This window comes from Syngnathoides biaculeatus, chromosome 12, assembly GCF_019802595.1.
Source record: "Syngnathoides biaculeatus isolate LvHL_M chromosome 12, ASM1980259v1, whole genome shotgun sequence".
Classification (NCBI taxonomy): Eukaryota; Metazoa; Chordata; class Actinopteri; order Syngnathiformes; family Syngnathidae; genus Syngnathoides; species Syngnathoides biaculeatus.
In genome coordinates, this window is record NC_084651.1 from 10,490,702 (window position 1) to 10,515,375 (window position 24,674).

At 42.0% G+C, this 24,674-nt stretch overlaps 3 protein-coding genes across 3 annotated transcripts in view; 2 read left to right on the forward strand and 1 right to left on the reverse strand.

Moving 5' to 3' along the window:
- ppa1b (inorganic pyrophosphatase 1b) overlaps nt 1-3,052 on the reverse strand; it is a 7,635-nt gene extending 4,583 nt beyond the window's left edge. The window contains exons 1-3 of the mRNA XM_061837156.1: nt 2,850-3,052; nt 2,214-2,278; nt 1-9 (exon numbers count right to left, since the gene is read on the reverse strand). The exon at nt 1-9 is cut by the window's left edge and continues 45 nt beyond it. Coding sequence (XP_061693140.1) covers nt 1-9; nt 2,214-2,278; nt 2,850-2,910 — 135 coding nt within the window. The 5' untranslated portion in view covers nt 2,911-3,052. The remainder of the gene's footprint in view (nt 10-2,213; nt 2,279-2,849) is intronic.
- Nucleotides 3,053-4,021: 969 nt separating this feature from the next.
- Nucleotides 4,022-11,726, forward strand: eif4ebp2 (eukaryotic translation initiation factor 4E binding protein 2). Its single transcript, XM_061837157.1, has 3 exons — nt 4,022-4,351; nt 7,792-7,971; nt 9,767-11,726. The coding sequence occupies exons 1-3, from the start codon at nt 4,219-4,221 to the stop codon at nt 9,796-9,798; spliced, it is 345 nt and encodes a 114-aa protein (XP_061693141.1). The 5' UTR covers nt 4,022-4,218; the 3' UTR covers nt 9,799-11,726.
- A 2,426-nt stretch (nt 11,727-14,152) lies between these two features.
- rps24 (ribosomal protein S24) lies at nt 14,153-18,430 on the forward strand. The gene is made up of 5 exons (XM_061837853.1): nt 14,153-14,244; nt 14,771-14,836; nt 14,924-15,133; nt 16,295-16,408; nt 18,350-18,430. The coding sequence occupies exons 1-5, from the start codon at nt 14,242-14,244 to the stop codon at nt 18,350-18,352; spliced, it is 396 nt and encodes a 131-aa protein (XP_061693837.1). The 5' UTR covers nt 14,153-14,241; the 3' UTR covers nt 18,353-18,430.
- Nucleotides 18,431-24,674: the final 6,244 nt, after the last annotated feature.

Genomic DNA, 24,674 nt, shown 5'->3' on the forward strand with positions numbered 1-24,674 from the left:
AAAGATATCCTGGAAAAGATTTCATTTCAGAGGGTGGATTCATTTTCACTTATCAGTTTTTTTTTCCCCCTTTGACACAATTTTACAACCGGACAGACATTGCACAGACTCTTACAGTCGTAAGAGATGATATCAGGGCCCAGTCGACTCTGACCTCGTTTGTTCTGGAAATCATTATCTAATGCAATTGGTGGCCAACTCTGCACGACAGCATTTTAACATTAAAATTACTTTAAAAGGACATAGTAGAGAACAATTATTTTATTTTGCTTTGTATACAAATAGTTGGGTCTCTGGAGTGCCTGCCTACCAGTCAAGTGTGAAACTAAACGACAAAGAAAAACTCCGAGTCATCTGCCAGTATCTGAAAGCAAAAGTGTGTCGGTGAGCACGTCCATGAGATTTCTGAGAAATGCGACGTCACAATTCAGTTCTCCAATTGTAATTATGAGCACCCCGACACTGAGTTTCTTGAAGATCCACCATTTTAAACACGATCTGGAACGCGAGCACGTCAAATCCAAAGTTGCATTGATTTTTGTCAAGGCCCCTAATCAGCGTTAGCTTCTGATAAGTGGCACATAATTGATTTGCTAGGTCAAGTGCACAACATGATTGGGCGGGTCGTATTTGTGTCCGCCAACGGGGACATGCACGGATCTGCAGATGAATATACACAAATCGCCAGTTTGGGATCGAAATCGTGCGTCCAAGTTGTCATGGTAATGAGAGCCGTACTTGCCACTGACTCGAAAGTGCAGGGTTGTCAAACTTATTTTTGTCGAGGGCCACATTGTACTTACGGTTTCGCTCAGAGCGCCGTTATGATTGTGAAACCATCAATTTTTTTAATTACCCCATCATAATTACACATGAGCTTTATGAACTAGTTTGGGAATCAGAAATCAACAGTAAAGAGTTTTATTTTTCAACCATTATTCATGTTTGGCGATACGAAAACGCTTATAACAGGGGTGTCAAACTCATTTTTGTCACGGGTCACATTGTACTTCCAGTTTCCTTATGACTGGGAAACCATAAAAATCTTTAACCGTAATTAATGAATTAAATTACATTAATTAAAGCAATTTCATCATATTTACACATGAATTTATTAACTAGTTTTGGAATCAGAAATCAAGGGTAATGTTTTTTTTTACTATTTTTGTTTGGAAACACAAAATGCTCGTAATAATCTCAACATTATCATTTATGATAGGACAATTAGAAATTTTGGTACAGATTTGAAAAGGAAAAAAATCATGGAAGTTGATATACATGATTTGCCTACGCCGGTCACATAAAATCATGCGGTGGGCCTGATCTGGCCCCCGGGCCTTGAGTTTGACACCTGTGGCTTATATCACGATTATATTTATATGACAATTTGAAGCGCCACAGTGGGTCAGCTGGTAAAGCGTTGGCCTCACAGTTCTGAGGACCCAGGTTCAAGCCCGGACCTGCCTGTGTGGAGTTTGCATGTTCTCCCCATGCCTGCCTCCGCGGGTTTTCTCCGGGCACAACCGGTTTCCTCCCACATCCCCAAAACATGCAACATTAATTGTTGACTCTAAATTGCCCCTAGGTGTGATTGTGTTTGCGACTGTTTGTCTCTATGTGCCCTGCGATTGGCTGGCGACCAGTTCAGGGTGTACCCCGGCTCCTGCCCCATTGACAGCTGGGATAGGGTCCAGCACTCCCTGCGACCCCCGTGAGGATAAGCGCCAAAGAAAATGGATGGATGGATAATTACACACGAAATTTATGAACGAGTTTGGGAATCAGAAATCAACTGAATTTTTTTTCCCCAACCATTATTCATGTTTGGCAGTACGAAAACGCTTATAATATCTCAACATTCTCATTTATATGACAATTTGAACATTTTGGTCCAGCTTTTCTCAGGAATCCTGGAAGTTGACAAAGATGATTTGCCTCGGCGGACCATACAAAATCACGTGGTGGGCCGCGTCTGGCCCCCAGGCCTTGAGTTCGACACCTGTGCTGGAGTGTATGGGGCGGGACAAGACACCACTTCTCCCTCAAAACAGACTAATTTCAGCAAAATTTAAAGAGAAAACTGCAGTTTAAAGCGTCTTACAATTCTTGATCCTTGGTGTATTTTGATGAAGACGCTTTACTAACACGTTAGGATGCGTGCATACCCGACTAACGTCATAACTGCATAACGCCTCCATGAAAATATGCCTTACCTGTCCCTCCTGACCATATATTGGTATGTCATGGAACGGTGAAATGTACTTCCCCTCGGAATTCTCTGGAAGACAATGGAAGCAGGAAAGGTCAATGATGTCAACGCATTTAAGGAAGGAAATACTGCAGTGTAATTCCAGCTATTACAGTATCCTGTATCACAGTCCTGGGCCGCGGAGACAAAACACACCCACAAAGGCAATAGTCACTGTGGCGACCTGACTTGACAATGCACTCTATAAACGGCCATTCATCAGAGGGTGTTGTCCCACCAGTAAATATTTATGCTTCCCAAGCTGATGACGTGCGTAACCAACTTGGAAGATTTTCCCTTGCAATCGCAAGACGTTTTCAATCCCCCCACAACCGCAAATTTGCTGGCAAACCGGTTTAACCCAATTGAGTATTCTTATATAGCCCAAAACCAAATCGAATATTAAAAAAAAAAAAAGTGTGCTAAATGAAAACTTTCACCAAGCTGAAGAAATTTTGCGGCGACATTCAATGAATAAGTGACACGTGGGAGGTTACCGAAAGCCACTCGCGCAGTGCTTTCTTGAAAAAGGACAACAAACAATTTCAGTCGGCAGATATTTTTTTTCAAAAACATACATATATTCGTATGTTGTACTCACTGAAGAACAAGCGGTAGGTCAAAGAGTTGGGAATGCCCCTCTCTTCCACAGTGAAGCTCATGATTAAGTGCGGGGTTGGATGAAGGATGGCGACGGAAGAGGAGTCGGTCGAGGCGGTGGACTTCAGGCGGGCGGAAGAGCAATACGCATGCGCAACGTGCAGCGGTGCGTTCAGGGGATGTAGGACAATCCCGAGTTAGTCCAGGAGAACTGAAAAAAAAAAAACGTTGGGTCAAACACATGATAAAGGGCTGTACACTGACACTTAGTAGTACAGATGCATGTGTTAAAAAAAAATGCTCTGGTAAAAGTACTCATTACACTCCTTCCATACTGTTTGGCTCATATTTGACTTGTTTTTACGTTTGACAACAATTTAATGGAATACCCAAACAGTGTGCCGGGGTACATTAGTGTGCCGTTATTCAATTTTATGTAATTGCTTAAAAAAAACATTTATTCCGAGAAATAATGTATCTTTATTCATCTATTTATGCCAGTGAGGCACAATGACAGACAAAACCAAAAAATCCTCTTCTATTAGATGGCAGGAAGTACATACAGTAATTAATAAATCAATTTTTGGTGACATTTACTTTTGTTGGTGTGCCATGGGATTTTTCAATTGTAAAATATGTGCCTAAAGGTTGTAAATCACTACCCTAAATGTTATTATTTCACCCTGAAATGTGATCACTTCTTCTCAAGTCAACCAATTTATCTAACCATCCATTTTCCAAAGATGCTTATCCTCACAAGGGTCGCAGCTAATTTATGAAACTGCCTGTCTGTAGTTCAAATCATGTGTTCGAGGAAATAACTATGTTTTGTCTTTCCACGTAAAAAACTTGTGAATAAAACACCGAAACAAAAGCATCTCAATGTGACAAAACGCACAAACATTTAACAAAGCACATCATGCCTGACAGTGACTGAACACATACACTTTTCAGTATTGTTTAATAAATTTCGGTAAATACTGTTTCCGTGCGTGTATCTTCGATTTTTGGATCTTTAATTTGAATTTGTTCGTATTCAAGAAAGAATGCAAGAATGTATCGTTGTTGTGATTAGAATATGTCTACGTAACATAGTGTAATGTCATGACGGGTAATATTTACAGTATATTTTAACATCTTGGCCTCCTTGGCCGCGCCTCTCGACGTCACTTCCGCCCACTGCTCGCCCTGCTTCCTGCCTTGCTCAGGAAAGGGACGGCGCTGACGGCTGGGACGACGCGAGGTGCGACAAAAAGCCCTTGGAAAGACGCAAGAGAGCGGGGAACGGTCCTGGTTTGCACCGTCCGTCGGGAGATAAGCACCCCAAGTTACCTGAGAGGCCGAATTTGTCAACGAAGCGGCGCCGGAAAATGTCGAACAGTCGTCAGCTTAGCGAGAGCAGGGCCATCCCGACCAGGACGGTGTTGATCAACGACTCAACGCAGCTACCTCATGACTACTGTACCACCCCTGGAGGCACTTTATTCTCGACCACTCCCGGAGGTAGGAAGGTTCTCATTTATTTTCTCTCGTTTTTTTTTTTTTTTTTTTTTACCATAAACAGGCAAAATTAATGTTGAGTTGCACACACACCTGTGTCTTCTGATATTCTGGCCTTTTGCTACCTTGTCATGGCGTTCAAAACAAAAACAATGTTAGCCCCGCCTTCTCCCTCGTTGCTGCACAGTGATTGGCTACTTTGCAGAGCACAAATTGTACAATTTGCTGAGAAAAACACCAAGATGGTGGTGGTGGTGTTGTTGTTGTGGTTTTGGGTTATGTAGCCAACTCTGGGGAATGTTCAGACATGCTTTTGTTGGAGTAGTGTCACAAACAATAACACGAGAATAGCAATTTTAATGTTCTTAGACCGGGCAGTAAACTGCTTCACATATTCTAGAATTATTCTATACAGTTCTCCAAACAGGATTGTCAGAAAATGTATTTAATTCCCCTTTACTATGGAAAAGGCAGAATTATCAATGCAGTGATGTATTCCTTGTATTCAAGAGAGTAAATAATGGCTAACGGCTAGTTGAATTATAGTTTTAAATCCAAATTTCCCATTGAGATCAATAATGTTTGGATTATTTCTCTACCATGTCTCTGGGCACCATAAAACCTGCATTAACTGCACGGGCATTGTTGTGTCATTGTAACAATATTAGCCATCATATGAAACAAGAAGTGGCGACACGATGGAGGAGCTGGTAAAGTGTTGGCCTCACAGTTCTGAGGACCCGGGTTCGATCCCTGCCCCGCCTGTGTGGAGTCTGCATGTTCTCCCTATGCCTGCATGGGTTTCCTCCGGGCACTACTGTTTCCTCCCACATCCCAAAAACATGCAACATTAATTGGACACTCTAAATTGCCCCTAGGTGTGATTGTGAGCACGACTGTTTGTCTCTATGTGCCCTGCGATTGGCTGGCAACCAGTTCAGGGTGTACCCCGCCTCCTGCCCTTTGATAGCTGGGATAGACTCCAGCACTCCCCGTGACCCTTGTGAGGATAAGTGGCAAAGAAAATGGATGGATGAAACAGAGGTTCAGCATTCGAATATGAATAAATGTGGAAAAACAGGATAACCAATAACACAAATGTGTTCAAACAATCTGTTAACTTTAATTAAAAATGAGGAAGCGGCCTAATGAATCTGCAAACTTCCTCTAAGCTGACTGCCAACTATTATTAGATCTAGTTCTTAATATTAACTTGTTTAGTATCGTATTTATTTCCTTCCGTCCGTTTTCGACACTGCTTATCCTGTCCAGTACTGCAACGAGCTGGAGCCTGTCGCAACCGACTTAGGGTGAAATGCATATTACACCCCAGATTGGTCGCCACTGAATCGCGAGGCATGTCGCTACAGACATTTACATTGTGATTGAGTGACAACTGAACACGGCCCTTTGCGGTAGTCTGGAGAATGTAGCACAACGATACGATCAGTTTATAGAATCTATAATATAGACGAATATTTTTTTCATTGTTTGCAAATTATAAATGTATTAAATTTCAACACAATGTTGTGTCGCTGTCCCTTGAATAACAAGCGACAAGGTTATGGCAGCTAGCTCGCTACTGCGTGAAGCTAACGTAGCGGTCTACATTGTAACTCTCAGTTGTTGTCAAACAACTAGACTTAAATGTACTACACCAGTCGTGGAATACCCAAATGAAAGTCCTTTGTTTACAAAAAGTTGTTGGCCACTGTTGTTATTTATTAGTGGTTTGGATACGTTAGTTCTTTACTTCTGTTGGGCAATTTTTTTTCTTGAGTTGAGCCAGGCTTGAAGTTAAGACTAATTGTAGTGCCAGAATTGTAGAGTATAAAAGTACCATGAGTCGTCATTGTTGAATCCATTATCATAGCTGTTATAAAATAATTTTGGAGAACACTTAGCTGGTCCTAGCTGCACGGGATTGAAGCATTTGCAGGAACAGTGCCCTGATAAAATGACATTATGTTCCTGCTGTACAAGGTCAAAGTGTCCAATGTGGAAATCATCTTTGAATCTGATTGCTTTGACAGTGATAAACACTCAGATGTTATTATAGTTCCGGGTCAGCAAATTTCATTTTATTGAAGAAAAAATGCTTTGTGCCTCTTTGTGCAGACGCTACCTTAATTTATCTCTGAGAGCACTGATCCAAATACTGTACTTAATTTTTCATATTGAGAAAATTAGGAACGTGTTGAAAAAGAAGCCTGCTCTTTTCATTTACCGGAGTAATCAACTCAGCTTAAATTGTTAATAGGGAGGTAACAGTATGTACCGTACACTGGTTTAAGGGTCATGGATCAGGTCAAACTGAAAAATGTAAAACTGCTTAGCATTTGTGTAAAAGACTAACAGATTTCAAGACATTTACTGTAAATTGAAACATTAACTGCCATGCCAAAAATATAAAATGAAAAATTGTCAATCCATCCATTTTCTACAGTGCTTGTCTTCTTTAGGGGTTGTGGTGAACTGGAGCCTTTCCCATGAGTACTCTTAGGGAGAGGCATAGTACACCATGGACTGGTCTCCAGTCAATTGCATGGGACATATTGACAACCATTCACACCTATGTATACCGTAATTTCCGGCCTACAGAGCGCACCTGATTTTATACCTCGCCCAGTACATTTGGAAAAGAAATACCACTTGGTACACCTGTGTAAAAGCCACAAGTGGCCACATTGAAACCAACGTTTGGAACACAAGATATTTACACAGACGGTACACAGAAAGAATTTTCAAAGTTTTAATAGCTTAGCTTAATGTAGGAACAACGTGGTAGCACGAAATTGGCTGGTTAAAAAAAAAAAAAAACAGCCACGGCAGCTACACAGTAGCAACACGATAGGACAGCACGAACAGGGCCAGTTTAAACAAAAAAAAACATACCTCAATCACTGAGACATGGCAGTAGCACAGCAGCAACGCGCTAGCGCGGCGCTAACAGGCCCAGTTAAAAAAAAAACATACTGTTAAAAATCACTGAGACACGGCACTAATATAGTAGCAACAGGCTAGCGCAGCGCTAACTGGGCCACTTTGGAAAAAAAACATACCGTAAAAGTCACTTCCTCTGCACATATATTCCACCGGTGTCACGCTTACCTTTTCTGCTCAAGTGCCCCTTTGGGCTGTGAGAAAAAATGCACAAATTAGCTGCATCACCGCATAAGCCGCAGGGTTGAAAGCGTGCGAAAAAAGTCGCGGCTTATAGGCCGGAAATTATGGTAATTGCTTTGGCACTATTTGAATGGATATTGCTAGCCAGAAGTTGATCTCTGCTTTATTTATGTATTTATTAATTATTGTACAGTAGACGTGTGGCGAGGGTGTCAGGCACCTACACTTGCCCTGTCCCAAACCTTCTATGTCATATGGTGAAGAAGATGAATAGAATACCGATCCATGCAAAAACCATCCTCTGGATTTTGTCGCAGGAACACGGATCATCTACGACCGCAAGTTCTTGCTGGATATGCGTAATTCGCCCATTGCCCAGACCCCGCCCGCTCACCTGCCTGTTATCCCCGGTGTGACCAGCCAAAACACGCTCCATGAGAACCGGAAGAATGAAGCCAACAACCACGTCAGCAACCACAACGGAAAGTCTATGACCGGTAACAACCTGCTTCTACTGCATCTGTCATTCCTTTTCTAGAGCGTTTATCTTCGTGAGTGCCACGGGTAAACTATCACCTGTCCCAGTTGATTTTGAGTGACGGGCGGCAAAAACACTGGACTGGTCCCCGGCCAATCGCACGGCGCCGATAGATAAACAACCATTCACATCAACAAATGTAGTCTTCAATGAGTGTGCAATTTGGGGGGAATTTGCAAGGAAATCAGAGTATTCGGAAACCTTCAGTGTTGCTAATTGAAACATCAGCATCTACTGAGCCTACAGAACCACACACTGTCGGTGAAAAGCTGCACTAGAGCTCGTGCACCGACGTCACCAAAATCACGTGATGGCCATATTGCCGGTCAAACCAAGTATTGTTCAATGCTAAGTCCTTTGAGACGAAACGAAAATATGTCTTATAGCACGACGCCCAGAGTTTTGTCCGATACCGTTAAACATTTGGAAGGTGATAATAAATGAAGGTACATGGAAAAATGAGAGACCCTTGGCATAGAGGACCCATATTTAATGCCAAAGTCGATGTTTTCGCCGATAAGAAATTGGACCGTTAATTCACTTCCGTGGATCTACACACGTATCTGGTGAGTGAGTCGTCGAGATTTACACGGAAAAGTTTGAAAGCGCAGAAAAGTCTGGACGCATACAAATAACTTTGTTGCTGGATCTGTTCTCAATCAAGAATAAATCCCACATAGTGATGGAGCCACTCAGATTTTTTTCAATACAAATGCCAATATCTAAATAAATGACCCCTCGTTTTACACAAACTCGCATTCATTAACTATGATTGGGGGAAAAAAAAGACACAGTCGGATCTTCCATACACGAAGCATGTTGCGGCCACACGTTAAACTTTGGTAAACTTCTCCATGAAGGATGTTTTTTGTTTTTTTTAAATACACATTGTTTTCAAATGAGTCCAATGCGTATTTAAAAAAAGAAAACAAAACCACTGGGATAGGCTTCACATCCCCCCCCGTACACGGAAGCGTGTTGCGACCATACGTTAACCTACTTCAACCTCTGTGTGAACGACGGTTTATTTTCTTTTTGTAATAAGGATTGGAGTCATTTGAGAACAATGCATATTTAAAAAAAAAAAAAAAAAAAGTCTGCCGGGGAGAGGTTTACCAAAGTTTAGCGCGTGGCCATAACGCGCTTCCGTGTACTTTGGAGTTGACTCCCTGTTGTTGTTTTTTTTAAACGCATTGTTCTCAAGTGAGCCAATTTGTCATGATAAATACTTCATAATTTGAGATTAAAAATAATTTTCTACCTGAAATGAAGTGATCGCTACACAGTCGTGTGTATTTGGTTGGGCACCATCCATCACGTTTAATTTCCGAAATGCATCGATCTTTTCTCGTCTTTTCAGCTGGTATTCTATAGAATGACCTCTTTGAATATCTGTCTCGTCTTTTGTGACAACCAACAGCACAACGGGTCGCGGGTACTGTAAATATTCTCCTCTGGTTCAATGTCTCCCACAATGTCGAGCAGCTCTGTTTGACCGGCAATATGGCGCCGTGAAAATGGTGACGTCACGTTCACGAGCTCTATATTGAAGGCACGCAACTCTCAATTAGGATTTGCCTTTTCAGTACTGTACACTGCACTGTAAAACCCTATAAAAAACATTTGCCTTAAAAAAATTGCAATATGATCAAGGCACTAAAGATAAACTGCGAGAAACGAAGGTTCACTAATTGCATAAATTATTATTTTTTTTAATTGTGTCTCTTAATACTTTGGTTTTGTTTGTGTTTAAGGTGACGACGCTCAGTTTGAAATGGACATCTGAAAGACTGGCACCATCGTAAAAAAACAAACAAGTAAATGACCTGACATGGCCTGTCATGTCAGTGGCTTGGCTTATCGAAACAAATGTGTTGTTGAGCCCTCGTGGCAGCCATCTTCTTTCGCTCTCCACCTCGTTGCTGCTGGATGTCGTCTGCGTGTGTGTGTGCGCGCATGTGTGTGTGCGTGTATACGTGCGTGCGTAAAAATCCGAGGGATGCAGTGCATACTGTCTGGTACGGCGGGGGCCTCACTCTGGAAACTGGGTCAATTTGAATAGAATTCCATAGCTGCTGTACAATTCAGCCATACAACAAAGGGAGCTGGCGTGATGATTATGCATCCACACACACACACACACACGAATGGCAGTGAGCTCATTAACAGAGCACGCCTGACTTATCTCAAGAGGACGCGGCTGTGTTTTTTATTTTAGCCTTAATTCTTTGAAATTTATTCAGAACTTATTTTTTTTAAAAAAATTAAATCATTATATTTTTTTTCTTTCCGATTTGGATTGGGAACTATTTGAAAACGCTCCACAATGTGCAGTTTGGTCTCTTTCCGTGTGTATAGATTTTTCAATTTATGAAATAAATTAAATTAAAAGTATTTTCTACTGTAATTGGAGGCCAAAAAGTTAAACGTCGGCCGTTCAGTGATAATTCTGACCATCCTGTGTGGATGATCACTGATTTGAGAAATTTGGAAATTGTCATCAATTGTTTTCTTGGCGGGTACAAATTATATAATATATTTTTTTCCTCCAGGTGAAATACTGTAATATGGGGAAAGCCTTTTTGGTTGACAAGAGCTTTATGTTGAAAAATAGGTGAAAAGCTTTGGGAAATTCTCACGAAGTTTATGGAAACTTGAGACAGGAAATTTTCAAACTTGGACACTTGGAAAAAAAAAATTCAAATGACAATTAATAAGAATTAACCAGAAAAAAACGGTTGTGGAAAACAATGTAGGCAATTAACATTTAGTTTTGTCACTAGGAGACATGCACGAATATCGATTATTAGTGTCATAGTTTTTTATGTGGTTACATTATCGAACAACAAAAAAAGAAGAATGTTGCAAAAATTAAATCCATATCCAGGTTATCCCTGTAAATACTCATGACATCCAAATGAAAGTGTCCCGATTTGAAAATTTCCCAAATTTTGTAACCCTGATGCAAGAAGGGAGCTGATACTTGACTTAAATATTCCGACCTAATGTGGAAATTGATGAAGCCCAATGTAAATTTTAGGCGGGAAGTGCTTTTCGTAACACTGGAAATGATCCAGGTATGGTGTATGCATTTAATTTTTTTTTTTTTTTTTAAAGATACCATTTTCTGTATTAATGGTCTCTTTTGACTGTAGGTTAAACCGACCTTTACCATGGTCAAAAGGGTTTCTGAGTTTAATGGTGCCATTCCATAATCTGCATAACTCTCCCCAGTGTCCTTAATCCATTCTACTGTAATGATCTTTTTTTTTTGGTCATGTAGTTGTACCGACATCTTACTTAAATGCAATGCAGTACAAAAATCTAGTCATCATTTTGTACTACTGCAAAATGGATCTTTTTGGGTGGGGGGGTCACCACTGTAAAGAAACATTGTATTCAGCAACTGAAGAAAATGGGTTCTTTTTGCTTTTGTTTGTCGATGTGGAGTTTGAAAGAGTTGAGAGGAAACAACACATCACAGTTATTTGGTTCAACACCCGTTTTCCATCGCAAATGGATTCATTCTACGTTTTGTCTAGCAAAATTCTTGAGTGCAGATTGGACAAGGAGCGCAGAAAAAAATGGTGTAATTTTCAAACAACGAGAAAAGATTTGGAACAAACTTTGATTTGAGAAAATATTTTTCATGAAAGATGAAATTCCAGTGAACGCTCTTGCTACAAGATCAATAAAAGTTCCTTAACAAGGAAATTCTGTTGTGTTCTTTTATTTTACATCCATTTTATTGGTGCTAATGTTTCGGAAGGTACTGCACGAGTGACTAGACCAAGGGTCGGGAACCTTTTAGGCTGAGAGAGCCATCAACGGCAACGGCAATGTATTCACGCATTTTATGTAAGACCAAGACTTTAAGAGTACAATACGTCTCTAAATTCATTTAAATAACATTATGATGTTGCTAACCAACGATAACAAAAGTACTTTTTACCATTAATGCGACTTCTTTGCTGATGGCTTAGTCGTCTGTTTCATATGTCATTAAATCAAACTTTATGCAGCCTTTAAGACTTCCATCCGTCATTTGTGAACTTAATGTTTTTTTTTTTAAATGTAAGAAAGAATTTTCATCTGCATAGGGAGAACCAAACATTGTCAGTACAGAAATAATCATACGCCGCAGTGTGTGGTATGTGAGGGGAAGTGCGTTCCAAGTTTTCACAATCAGCTGGTCTGCGGGTTTAATTTTTTTTTTTTTCATTTCTCCCCACTTATGTGCGCTCGCCAATAGTGCTTACGGGCAGAGGCATGCCTTTATGTAAAAAAAAAAAAATTCCAGTGGTGGGTGGTGCGTAAGCACAGTGTCATTATAAACCACATTGATATGCTGCGTGAGGAGTGTAACATTTGTAATTATGAGTGTGTTCCTTTAAGAGCGGAGGGGAGCGGTGCAAGGTAAACAAGGAAGAAGAGTGTGGCCTTGCAGCAGGTTGTTGTTAGAGACGTGTGCTGACAAAATGTTCAAAAAACGTTCGGTTGATCGCAATGGACACTGCTGTATATCGTATGTCGAGGCATACGCAACGACAAAAAGAGCCAGGTATGGCTCGCAAGCCATAGGTTCCTGACCCCTGTACTAGACCATTGGTTGGCACCCATCCTTGAGCTGTCACCTTATCGTGGTGGAGGGGCTTGTGTGTCCCAATGATCGTAGGAGCCAAGTTGTCTGGGGCTTCACACTACTGGTAGGGTCACCCATGGCAAAAAAGGGTCCTAGGTGATGGACTGAACAAAGCCCAATGACGACCCATCCATTTCCTTTGCTGCTTATCCTCACAAGGGTCACGGGAGTGCTGGAGGCTATCCCAGCTGTCAACGGGCAGGAGGCGGGGTACACCCTGAACTGGTTGCCAACAAATCGCAGGGCACATCGAGACAAACAGACGCACTCACAATCACACCTATGGGCAATTTGTAGTGTCCAATTAATGTTGCATATTTTTAGGATAGGGGAGGAAACCGGAGTGGCCGGAGAAAACCCACGCAGGCACGGGGAGAACATGCAAACTCCACACAGGCGGGTCCGGGATTGAACCCGGGAGCTCCGAACTCTGAGGCCAACACTTAACCAGCTGACCACCATGCCGCAGCCCAGTGACGAATAAAAAAAATTGGATCGAGGTTTCCTTTGTCCCGACACGGGTCACCTCTGGAGGTGGGACTTGAAGGTGAGGTGGCTGGGGGATCTGATTCGGATGGCTCCTTGGTGAGGTGTTCTGGGCACATCCCATCTGAGGGAGACCCCAGGATGACCCTGGACACACTGGAGGGAGTAACTTCGGGCAGGAGACGGGGTAGACCCTGAACGAGTTGCCAGCCAATCGCAGGGCACATAGAGACAAACCACCCACAATCACACTTAAAGGGTATTTCGAGTCTCTAATTAATGCATGTTTTTGGGATGTGGGAGGAAACCGGAGAAAACCACGCAGGCACTGGGGAGAACATGCAAACTCCGCACAGGAGAGACCAGGATTTGAACTCTGGTCCTCAGAACTGTGAGGCAGACTCTCTAATCAGTTACAACAGTCTACGGTGTCACTGTCTACGAAGGTTTTCTATTTCCTTGTACAATAATGTACTGATTATACTGTGGATGCAACTATGATTTGGCTGTGGCTCAAAGCTATTATTTACACAAACCCACTAGCTTGACCCTGCCATGTACAGCAGGAACCCCACGTCAAGTACTTGTGTCGTCATTAAGCAGTTTTATTGGGATTTCTCACAGTTTCAAACCATAAACGTGACCAAAAATATTTCCACACAATCAGTTGAGGTCTGTTGATATTGCTGCCACTCAGTGGGCGACTGGGAAACGGCACTTGACGATTTTCTATACAGTAAGTGAAAAAAAGAAGTGATTTTATTATTTTCAAACTGAAGAGAAACTATGTATTGGCACTTTACTCAATGTCAAATAAAGCAGTCATTGTCAAAAGTATTATTACTTAATAATCATGCTCAATGTTTTCCTTACAGGAAATGTAAATCGTCGAGTGTATATATCTTTATTTTGTTAAAATTTAAAATAGAATCGTTGTTATTTATTCCTGTTTTTCACAGAATGTGGGTATTTGTTTTGTTTTCTTTGGTTTTCCATCAGGCAAATCCAGTAGGTGCTCACTCATTTACGGACAGGCATTAATCGAGTCGCTTGCTGGTCCTTCCTCCTTTTCTACGTCCCTCGAGCGAGGCCGTCACCAAGATGGTGAGTCTGGAGGGCCAAAGTAAAACAAAAATCCACTCGTCATCGAGGCGATCATCGCATTGTCACTCGTTTTGTCCAGGCTTATTGATCGTTCATGTCACAGTCTGGAAAAAGTCACCGATATTAATGTTTTTCTGTTCGTTCTTGTGGAAGTTAAACGGCACTTTCTAAATGCTAAGCTACATGTCACAAGTCTATATGGACGCTGTGTAGATTGTAAAGATTTTGGGAGCGAATTGTTTCGCTTTACCAACCAAGTTATATTTCTCCTCACCACTGAAATCCATGTTATTATAAGATTCATTTTCTCAGGAACAATTTTAACGTTTGTCTCGGAAGCTAACGTTAGCATTTTCGCTATGTGTGATGAGGCTCGCGGGTTATGCTGTAATAATTTTGTATATGACCGACTGTTCAAAGAAATGCGGGTTTCCAAACTTTAGATACAAAAGTCACCTAGTTTGCTTGCATTTGACTGTCAATACTTGCTTGAGTGTTGTTGATCATGTTATCTTTCCCTGTAAAGAATGACACAGTTACAGTCAGGACCCGCAAGTTTATGACGAACCGGCTGCTTCAGAGGAAGCAAATGGTAAGGTTGAATAACGTGAAATGTTTTAGTTAGTCAACTCTAATATACACGTTTCACGTGTGTTCATTGGTCACCCTTGTCTTCCAGGTCGTCGATGTTCTGCACCCCGGCAAGGCCACAGTCCCAAAGACTGAAATCCGCGAGAAGCTCGCCAAGATGTACAAGACCACCCCCGACGTCGTGTTCGTTTTCGGCTTCAGGACTCAATTTGGCGGTGGCAAGACAACGGGCTTCGCCATGGTCTACGACTCCCTAGATTACGCAAAGAAGAACGAGCCCAAACACAGACTGGCCAGGGTGAGTTTGAAAAGATTGTTGATGTGTTCGATTTCCCAAGACTCCAGCTTGTTTAGACATAATTTTAACGACATCCCCACCATATTAGGTGTCTTATGTTACTTATTATGATAGCTGATGTGACTGAATATTTGAAATGCATTATCATGAGATTTGTCATTCTGTCAAACTGTCTCTACTTCAAATGGTAGACATTTTGGTGTCTTATTCAGCATCTCCAAATTTGAAAATAAAATCAAGCATACTTTTATGGGTGTTTACGTTTTTTAGTGTTTAAAAGTCAAAGCCAAGATTTGAATCGATGTGAAGTTTAAAGACAGCTGATAGGCACATTGTATTGTGCTATCAGAAAGGTGTGTACTGACAGACATTGTCATGATTTATAGTTTGTGTGGTCTACATTAATGTTAAGTCAATAGTCTTGTTCGTTTTGCAATATCCAATGCTATTATTATTTCTTTGCCATCTAGTTTAGTTTGAAGTTCAGGTGATGGTGACTAATTTCTGAGTGCCATTAGCAAGAGATTTTGGCAGTACGTTACATGACACAGAAAATAGTGAAAATAAGTTATGAATGATGCATAATGACATTATAAATAAGGCACAACAATGGATGGAGATCGCCACTACTTTTAATATACCGGGTTGGTTAAAACTGGTAGACAAAGATGCGTTTCACATTTAAAAATGTTACCTTTTAAGAAGTGGCAACGTACACTTTGCGTTTATTACATTTCATTACCCTTCTAACGTATTTTCATCCAAACCAGTGGGAAAAGCCACTAGGCTACTACCTGTTCCGTTGCTTAGCAACCAGTGCCATATATGGGCATACGCCCGCCAGACGACTATCATTCCTGTGGTGTCTTGCTTATTACATTTCATTACCCTTCTAACGTATTTTCATCCAAACCAGTGGGAAAAGCCACCAGGCTACTACCTGTTCCGTTGCTTAGCAACCAGTGCCATATATGGGCATACGCCCGCCAGACGACTATCATTCCTGTGGTGTCTTGCTTCCTATCCCATGCTGAACACCACAAAACGCAAAGTGCAGCGCGAAGATGCCTTTTATTAGAGCGAATGAACATGTTCTTCATTTGGTTTTGAGCATGAAAATAATTCTAATAACTAAATAATAATAATACCTCTCTTCCTCAGCACGGACTCTATGAGAAAAAGAAGACCTCCAGGAAACAGCGCAAGGAACGCAAGAACAGAATGAAGAAAGTACGAGGTACCAAGAAGTCCACTGTGGGTGCTGCCAGTAAAAAGGTATGTCATTGTAGGGAATGTTGAGTATTTAATGCCGGAAAGTTCACTTCAGATGACGCACAGTTGAATTCATCATGCCTAGCCGTTCTTGCTTCTGTTAACTTCATCTTGTCATTCTTCCAACCTTGTCATATGTTCTCCGGAAACCACAGAAGGTAAATAAATGTTGACCAGCAGGCTCGCTCCCATGTCCAAATAATCCTCCAGTGTTGGATAATAGCTAACCTCCCACTTACCGTCTCACCCACCCACCTAAAAGCCGAGGTCCACAAGTGTATGTAAAAAGGGCATGTAATATGTACTCTATTTTGGCAATGTGATGTAAAATCCTCTCTCGTGTAATAGTGTTTTGAGATTTTTATCGACCATTACGAATTTTCAGGGGCGCTGTCATTTTTGCGAGTCACATCGGAGGTGACGTTTTACGTGGTGCAACACAGGCTCGATGACATGGGACACAATTTATGCCCAGCGCTGATTTCTCAGATTTATCCTCATCTGATGAAGAAATGGGAGTATCGGTTAATCGGGAAGACGGAGGAATGCTTCCATACACAGCCCTGAGCCGCTCGGTTGATCGGGAAGACGGAGGGATACTGCTCACACTGCTCGGGAAGCGAGCGCGCGGCTCCCCCGAGCCCCAGAGCTGTGCCGCTCACAGCTGTGTACGGAAGTATTGCTCCACCTTCCCGATTAAGAGAGCGGCCGTGCCGCTCACGGCTGTGTATGGAAGCATTCGTCCGTCTTCCCGATCAACCGATACTGCTATTTCTTCATCATCTTCTTCATCTGCGCACGCAAGTCATGTGACTCGCGAAAATGACTGTGCCCCTGAAAATTCGTAATTGGCAATAATAATCTTCTCAAAACACCATTAAATGAGAGAGGATTTAACATCACATTGTCAAAATAGAGTACATATTACATAATCTATTGGATACATGAATGCAAACCAGTGGATTTCCCTTTTAAATGCAACAAAACAACCCAATTCTGTGTTAGGAAAAGGGTCTTAAATTTGCATGTGGGTGGAAAGTTTTTTAAGGCTTTCATTTGTTATAATAGTTTATATTATTTTTCCTACTAGCTTGGAAAAACTAAAGTGAATTAGGCTGTATTTTTGGAGTCTGATAATGTGAGGTGTGACTAAGTTAAAGACGAGGGGTTTGTGCAACAAGTCATCTTCCAAACTTGTCAGTAGCACAAACCGAAAGCTGACTGTGGATTAAAGACAACTGTTTGAATAACATCCCAATTGAATCCTAGTTTGCATCTCCTACAGATGCAACTCATACGGCTTGTCAACACAACTGTAGTAGCTTCCTTTTAAAGTCAACAAAGACTTTTTGCCTCTCTTTTCAATGTTTTAACGTGCTTCTGTTCCATCTTCTGTTCCTGATTTTGCCTCCCACGGAATACTTTTGCAGAAATGAGGTGTCCAGGTATAAAACGCGAGCATGGAGTGCCGCTGTATTGCACATCCATAAGTCCGAGACTGGACTTGTGCCACGCATGACACACCCACTTTCCGCCAGTAGATTCTCAGTGTTTCCCCTACTTGTGTCGTTCCCAAACCTTCGTAATAGGTCCTCCCTCTCTCCCCAGGCCCTTGTTGTTGCTCCTTTGGAGCGTACTCGCTATAGCTTACATGTTAACGGACACTTGCTTACTACGCTTTAGTGCCCGAGTTAATGAAATAGAGCACAAGTGTAGTTAGTTTGTTCTTGTGAGTGTGGAACATTTCGGTACAAAGCCTTTTTTTTTTTTTTTTTTTCCCTCACCGCAATAAAACACTTGTTACAAGTGTAGCAATGTTTTCATTTTTAGACATCACACTGTGTTAGTTTCATTTTGGAATTTTAACTCCAAATCAAAAGCCTAATGCTTAATGAGTTGTCAAATGTGGAGTAATTTGTTTTCTCCTGCTCTTCCTTCCCCCAGTGAGCCCAGACAGCCAGGGATGGTCCTCGTGCTCAAGATGTTCTTGTATATTGTTCACAAATAAAAGTTTGAAGAAAAGACCGTTTTGCCTCGGAGCGTTTTCTTGTATACAGGGATGAGAATTTTCCCCGGATTTGCAGAATTCCGACTTTATTCAGCTGAAAATGTCATTGTTGTGAATCGTATCGATTCGTTGAGAAAATTTGGGGGTGGTGCAGGGGGTGGGTACAGCTCGACGCAGGGTGAGGCTGTGATCAAGACCGGGCGCCAGCATCTATCAGTAACGCTCGTCGTGACAGCTGTGATAGCGGAAAACAACATTGCTATCTGTTTGCATTAATTTTTGGTGTTAAGAATAACGACAACATGCCGCATTTTGGCGGTATTTCATCTGTATTTTCAATCTGATGTTAATATTTCTTAGAGAAGCATTCTGTTTACTACGGCATAAGTGTAACTTAGACATATGTACGCATATGTTATCGAGCGGTCTGCACCTTTGCCGGTGTGGCGAAAGTCTTGGAGCGAAAAGATGAAGATCGCGGCAGGGAAATTGATTAAAAACTACCGGGTAAAAAACTTTCAAATAGGATGGAAAATGTAAGAGTAGTCAATGCAATTCAAACAATACATTTCCCATATTTCACTTTGAAAGTGGGTGCCAACGTAAACCCATTATCTCTATTTCCATAAAAATATAACAGTATTTAGCAATATTCGGGTTGCGTCAGGAAGGGCATCCGGCATAAAAATTGTGCCAAACATATATGTGCGTTCATCTGAGATGACACGCTGTGGCGACCCCGAAAGGGACAAGCCGAAAGAAACTTACTATACTACAATATGTGTGTCAAATATACTATAATCCTATGTGTAATGCCTCGAATGGCCACGCGGGGACTCCCTTGACCACCCCCAAGGATTCCCTCAGCCGAATTCCTAATCACCAATTAATGTCGTCAAAACCCCAGATGAATACTTTACAAAAACACGCCATCAGGCTCAACCTTTTACGTGCAGACTTTACTTTTCCTCATTTCTAAACACTATTTGGACCAGTCGACTGCAGCCTCTGCGCCGTGACCTTCTTGATAAATTAGCATAGAAATGCACCTCGAGAGAATGTTAAAATTAAGCCATGAAAATGGCAGCGAATGGCTCGCTCCTGTGGGTCCGCACTGCCACCCACCCGCCGCTTGATGACATCTCATTCTGGGGGGGGGGGCTTGCTGCAGAGAAATATTAATAATTGCTATAGCTCTAATATGTGGGCGCGCAGATAGCGAAACAATTATTTGATCCTCTGGTGGATTTGTGAGTTCACAATGGAATTACGTGACCGATTTGTGTGGTTCTTTACACAATGCACTACCAAATATAAGTGCTTTATACTCGTGAAGAATTGTGATTAGGAGAATTTATTGCAGAGCCAAACTGCGGAAGTCAGTTGTTCTCAAACTTTGAACAAGTACCGCTTCGAAATATACTCAGCTCTCCAAGTACTGCCATAATGATCACCGTTAAAATGCTGTACAGTTTTGAAATAGGCCCAAGTTAAGATTAAACGCAGATTGATCGGAGTGAAAAAGTTAAATACAACTGAATTGTACTTCCACGTCGAATACTTAATGCAATACTTTGCCATTTTGACACACATCATGCCTCTATCAAGGTCCTAAATGTAGGCCACACATTATGTTTTGGAATCCCGCGTGTGCCGGAAAAACGAGGGAAGCCGCTTCCTCAGAGGTTTCGCAATCGTGGGGTCCCCCAGTCGAAAGGAGGCCCCGTCCGTGTATGTACAGTATAAATATACACCAGCTACTCCCTGCGGGCCCGTCTTCAATCGATGCCAGACGGCTGAGTTTAAACAAAGACTGTTTATCAAAGATAATTTTGCGGGCCAGCACCACATAAGGGAGGGTTACACTATCAACATCCCCCATTGATTACGAAGCAAAGAGTAAAATATATTAGAGATACGTCGGGGGGGGGGGGGGACGACACAATTTACCTGCCATTTGTTCCTAGACAGAATTTATAATGACCTAGAAAAGAGGCAGGTGGATTCATTCATCTCAGCTGAAGTGGGGGGGCGAGTGGGGGCTCCACTGGCGTGCGGTTGTGGGAGGTTTGACACAAATGGAGCTTTCAAAAGCCAGGCACTGGTAACAGATGGCGCTGGGAAATTAAGCTCCTCTCGCCGCAGCCCTTGCACTCCGTCCCAGGAGTCCCTTGCCTTTCCCCGTCCGTCTTTGTCTGGCTCCCTTTTTTTTCCCTTCTTCTTCTTCTTCAGCGAGTCTCTTACTCATCATTCCCATCTCCTCTTCCTCGTTCGTCGGGGTGGGCGAGTGGAATGAGTCTGCTCTCTTGAGTTTTTATTAAAAGAGAACGAGTGGGTGACTGATGTATAATACGTAGGTGTAAAGGGACAAAGACCATTAGGAGTGTTGCATGATCCATTTAAAAGGACATTTATTATGCATATTTTCTTACCAACTTCAAAAATACACCTCCCAAGTGCCAAAGGATCAAGAATCATAGACTTCCCGCACCTTGTTTTTTGTCTTGCTGAAATCACTCCTCTCTTATCTGCTGGGCCAATGGTGAATCCAGCTTTCGTTATTATGATAATAATAGACAATTTAACAGAACCTGGCCAATGGTGGAGCTTTTGGAAGCAAAGTGTGGAATGAAAGCAACCTGCCGGAACGATAAAAAGACTTGTTTCCTCATGAAGACTGCAGCTTACACACTACGCTGTGTGTATGTGGCAAAAGGGCACGTACTGTGACTCAACAACAACAACAAAATTCAATGCCACCCTTCTTACCTTTTAGTTTTGATATGACAGCAGGGGTGTCACGTTTGGAGTGGATGAGTGTTATTGTACAGTTTAAATATGTATCTCAGGATCTTCACCCAGCCTAGCTTTTAAGTCACGGGAAGAGACACTCACTCGCAGAAACCTTGTCATTTTTTTTTTTTTTTTTTTTGAAATGGGCAAATGAAATGATTCACTTGGTTGTTTAATTTTACACACGATGGGTAAATTGCCACTCCAGAGACACAACTATTAAGATGCAAGAAATCAAAAAGCCCATTTTGCGTAATATCATATATGCGAGCGTGACGAGGAAGTGAACTGCGTGCCTGAGTTTACAGGCAATTTTACTCCGTACTACGCAGTCGCTGCAGTGTCGGCATCAGGAGCATCCCAAGAGGGCCTCCTCTGCGCCAAATAAAGAAAACCCTGATCAAGCTTCACGACGTGCTTCAGGGCATACATTGAATATCTTCCTTCCTGTTTTTGAGTTGACAAAAAGCATTCTTTGCCGGGAACAAGTGTTTACAACCCCCACAACAAGTGCACTTTTAAAGGCCCGGCTTTCCGTACACGGGAGTTGCCTTGTTGTGGATAAGCGACCTGGCAACCGATGACTCACCGCTTCCGCTTTTGCTTGCGCGTCCCCGCATATGTATTAAAAAAAAAAAAAAAGACTTTCAGACAAAGGCTGACTGTGCTCGGATTTGTATTTGCAGTGGTGCATCTAAATTTGAATGTCACTAAATTTGGATTTCCAAAAATGGAACCCTGCCATCTTTTTTGAGAAAATATTTTTTTTTTGGGTCACACAAAATGCCAGAGGTCAAAGTGACATCACACACGACCAACTTACTGTCGCAATCACGTTGGTGGAAATAGTACCACTAGTACTAAGCAGTATTGCTTTGGTGCCATTTTCTCTATATACTACATACCCTGCAAGAAGGTCAGAAGGAGCTACATTGTGTCTTTGTGGATCAAGAGCGCAGGTGTCAAACTCAAGGCCCGGGGATCAGATGCGGCCGGCCACATGATTTTATGTGGCCCGCGAAGGCAAATCATGTGTATCAACTTCCATGATTTTTGTTCAAATCTGGACCAAAATTTCAAATCGTCATATCATAAATGACATTGAGATATTGCAAGCATTTTCATTTTGAAGCATTTTCAACAATAGTTGGTTTCTGATTCCAAAACTAGTTGATAAATTTCATGTGTAAATATGATGGGTCAATTAAAGATTTTCATGGTTTCAGTCATAACGGCCCTCTGACAGAAACCGTAAGTACAATGTGGCCTGTGATAGAAATGAGTTTGACACCCCTGATCTAGAGAAAGCCTATCACAGAGTACCAAGAGAGGAACTGCGGTACTGCATGCGCAAGTCTGGTGTGGCGGAGAAATATGTTAGAATAGTACAGGACATGTATGAGGGCAGCAGAACAGCGGAGAGGTCTGCCGTCGATGTGACAGAAGAAATTAAGGTGGAGGTGGGACTGCATCAGGATTCCGCCCTGAGCCCCTTCCTGTTTTCTGGTAGTAATGGATAGGCTGGCAGATGAGGTTAGACTGGAATCCCCTTGGACCATGATGTTCGCAGATGATATTGAGGCACGCACTGGAAAGGAGAGGAATGAAGATTAGCTGAAGTAAAAGGGAATATATGTGCGTGGAGGGGGAAGAGTGAGGCTACAGGGAGAAGAGATAGCGAGGGTGGATGACTTTAAATATTTGGGGTCAACAATCCAGAGCGATGGAGAGTGTGGTAAGGAAGTGAACAAACGGGTCCAAGCGGGGTGGAACAGTTGGCGCAAGGTGTCTGGTGTGTTATGTGACAAAAGAGTCTCCGCTAGGACGAAGGGCAAAGTTTATAAAACTGTGATGAGGCCGGCCATGATCTACAGATTAGAGACGGTGGCACTGAAGAGACAACAGGAAGCAGAACTGGAGGTGGCAGAAATGAAGATGTTGAGGTTCTCGCTCGGTGTGAATAGGTTGGATAGGATTAGAAATGAGTTCATTAGAGGGACAGCCAAAGTCGGATGTTTTGGAGACAAGATTCGAGAGAGCAGACTTCGATGGTTTGGACATGTTCAGAGGCGAGAGAGTGAGTATATTGAGAGCGAGAGGAAGACCAAAGAGAAGGTTTATGGATGTGGTGAGGGAAGACATGTGGACAGTGGGGGTTCGAGAGGAAGATGCACGAGATTGGCTTAGATGGAAAAAGATGACACGCTGTGGCGACCCCTAACGGGACAAGCCGAAAGGAAAAGAAGAAGAAGGCTGGCGCCCAGTTCGAGGTTTACCCCGCCTCTTGCGTGAAGTCGGCTGGGATGGGTTCCAGCTATTTTGCATTTCTTTATTGTCTGCTTTTCTTTGACAGCTACTTACTGCATTTCAAGTGGGCGCACCGAGAGATTTTACAAGCTGAAGGATCCGATCCATCTTAATGAGATGCCCGTTTTTCTCCCCGTGTTGGTCTCAGCGGGGGAAATCACCATCACTGCTCTGTGTGTGTATATTTATATATACATACACTCTTTTGCAGTCCTGTCGCTTCCCATCAGCTTTGACAGTCTGCGTGACGTTGACTCCCATCTGCTGGTTGCTAGGTGCCCATATATAGCATCAAAGGATTCCAACAAGGCAAACTGTGTTTCATGAATCCTAATTCTCCTTTTTTTTGTATTTTGAGAGTCCTGATGTGGCTTTGTTTACATGATTTTTTTTTTTTTTAAAGACAGTTCTTCAAGCAGACACACATGGATTGCTCTTATAGATGTGGGTGGTTACAGGGTGCATTTTTTCCAAGAATGGATTCTATTAAAACAGCTTTCCCCAGAAATGAATTTGTGTTAGCATGGATGAAAATATGAAGTGGAAGTTAAAGTTAAAGGGGGGCTGTGATTCAGTAATGGAAAAATGTAACTAGCAACTTACCTCTCCACTCCTGAGCCAGTGCTGTCAACAAAACAAACGTGGGTGCTCTCACAACTGGATCTTTTCCAAGGAGGCAACCAATCATAGGAAAGGGGGCGGTCTCAGCCAAAGATGGACAAAACAGATTCAAAACTGGGTCAAACAGAAGTAACGATCCAGAGGGGTCGCTTCTGGACACCAATATGACCAAACCAAGGTGTTTTTTGAAATGTAATTTATATTTTTAAACTAAGTTCACGTTAGATTGTCACTCTATGAAGGTCTAAATAGCCAAAATATGGGCCCGTTAAATAGAAAGTGGGCACAAATAAAATAATTATTCATTTGATCACAGTCAATGAGATAACATTTGTTTGAATCAGTGTAAAGCATACAAACGTTTTATTTATAATTTTCAAATCAGACCAAATTGTACAATGTACTTCCTTTTTAGCATTAGTGGACATTTTTAAAAAGCAGTTAAAAATGAATGGTGAGGCAGGAATTCCAGTAATACTCGATTTTATTTTTAAAAGTTGTGATTCTACATTTTATAAATGCATAACTGTATTTTAAAAA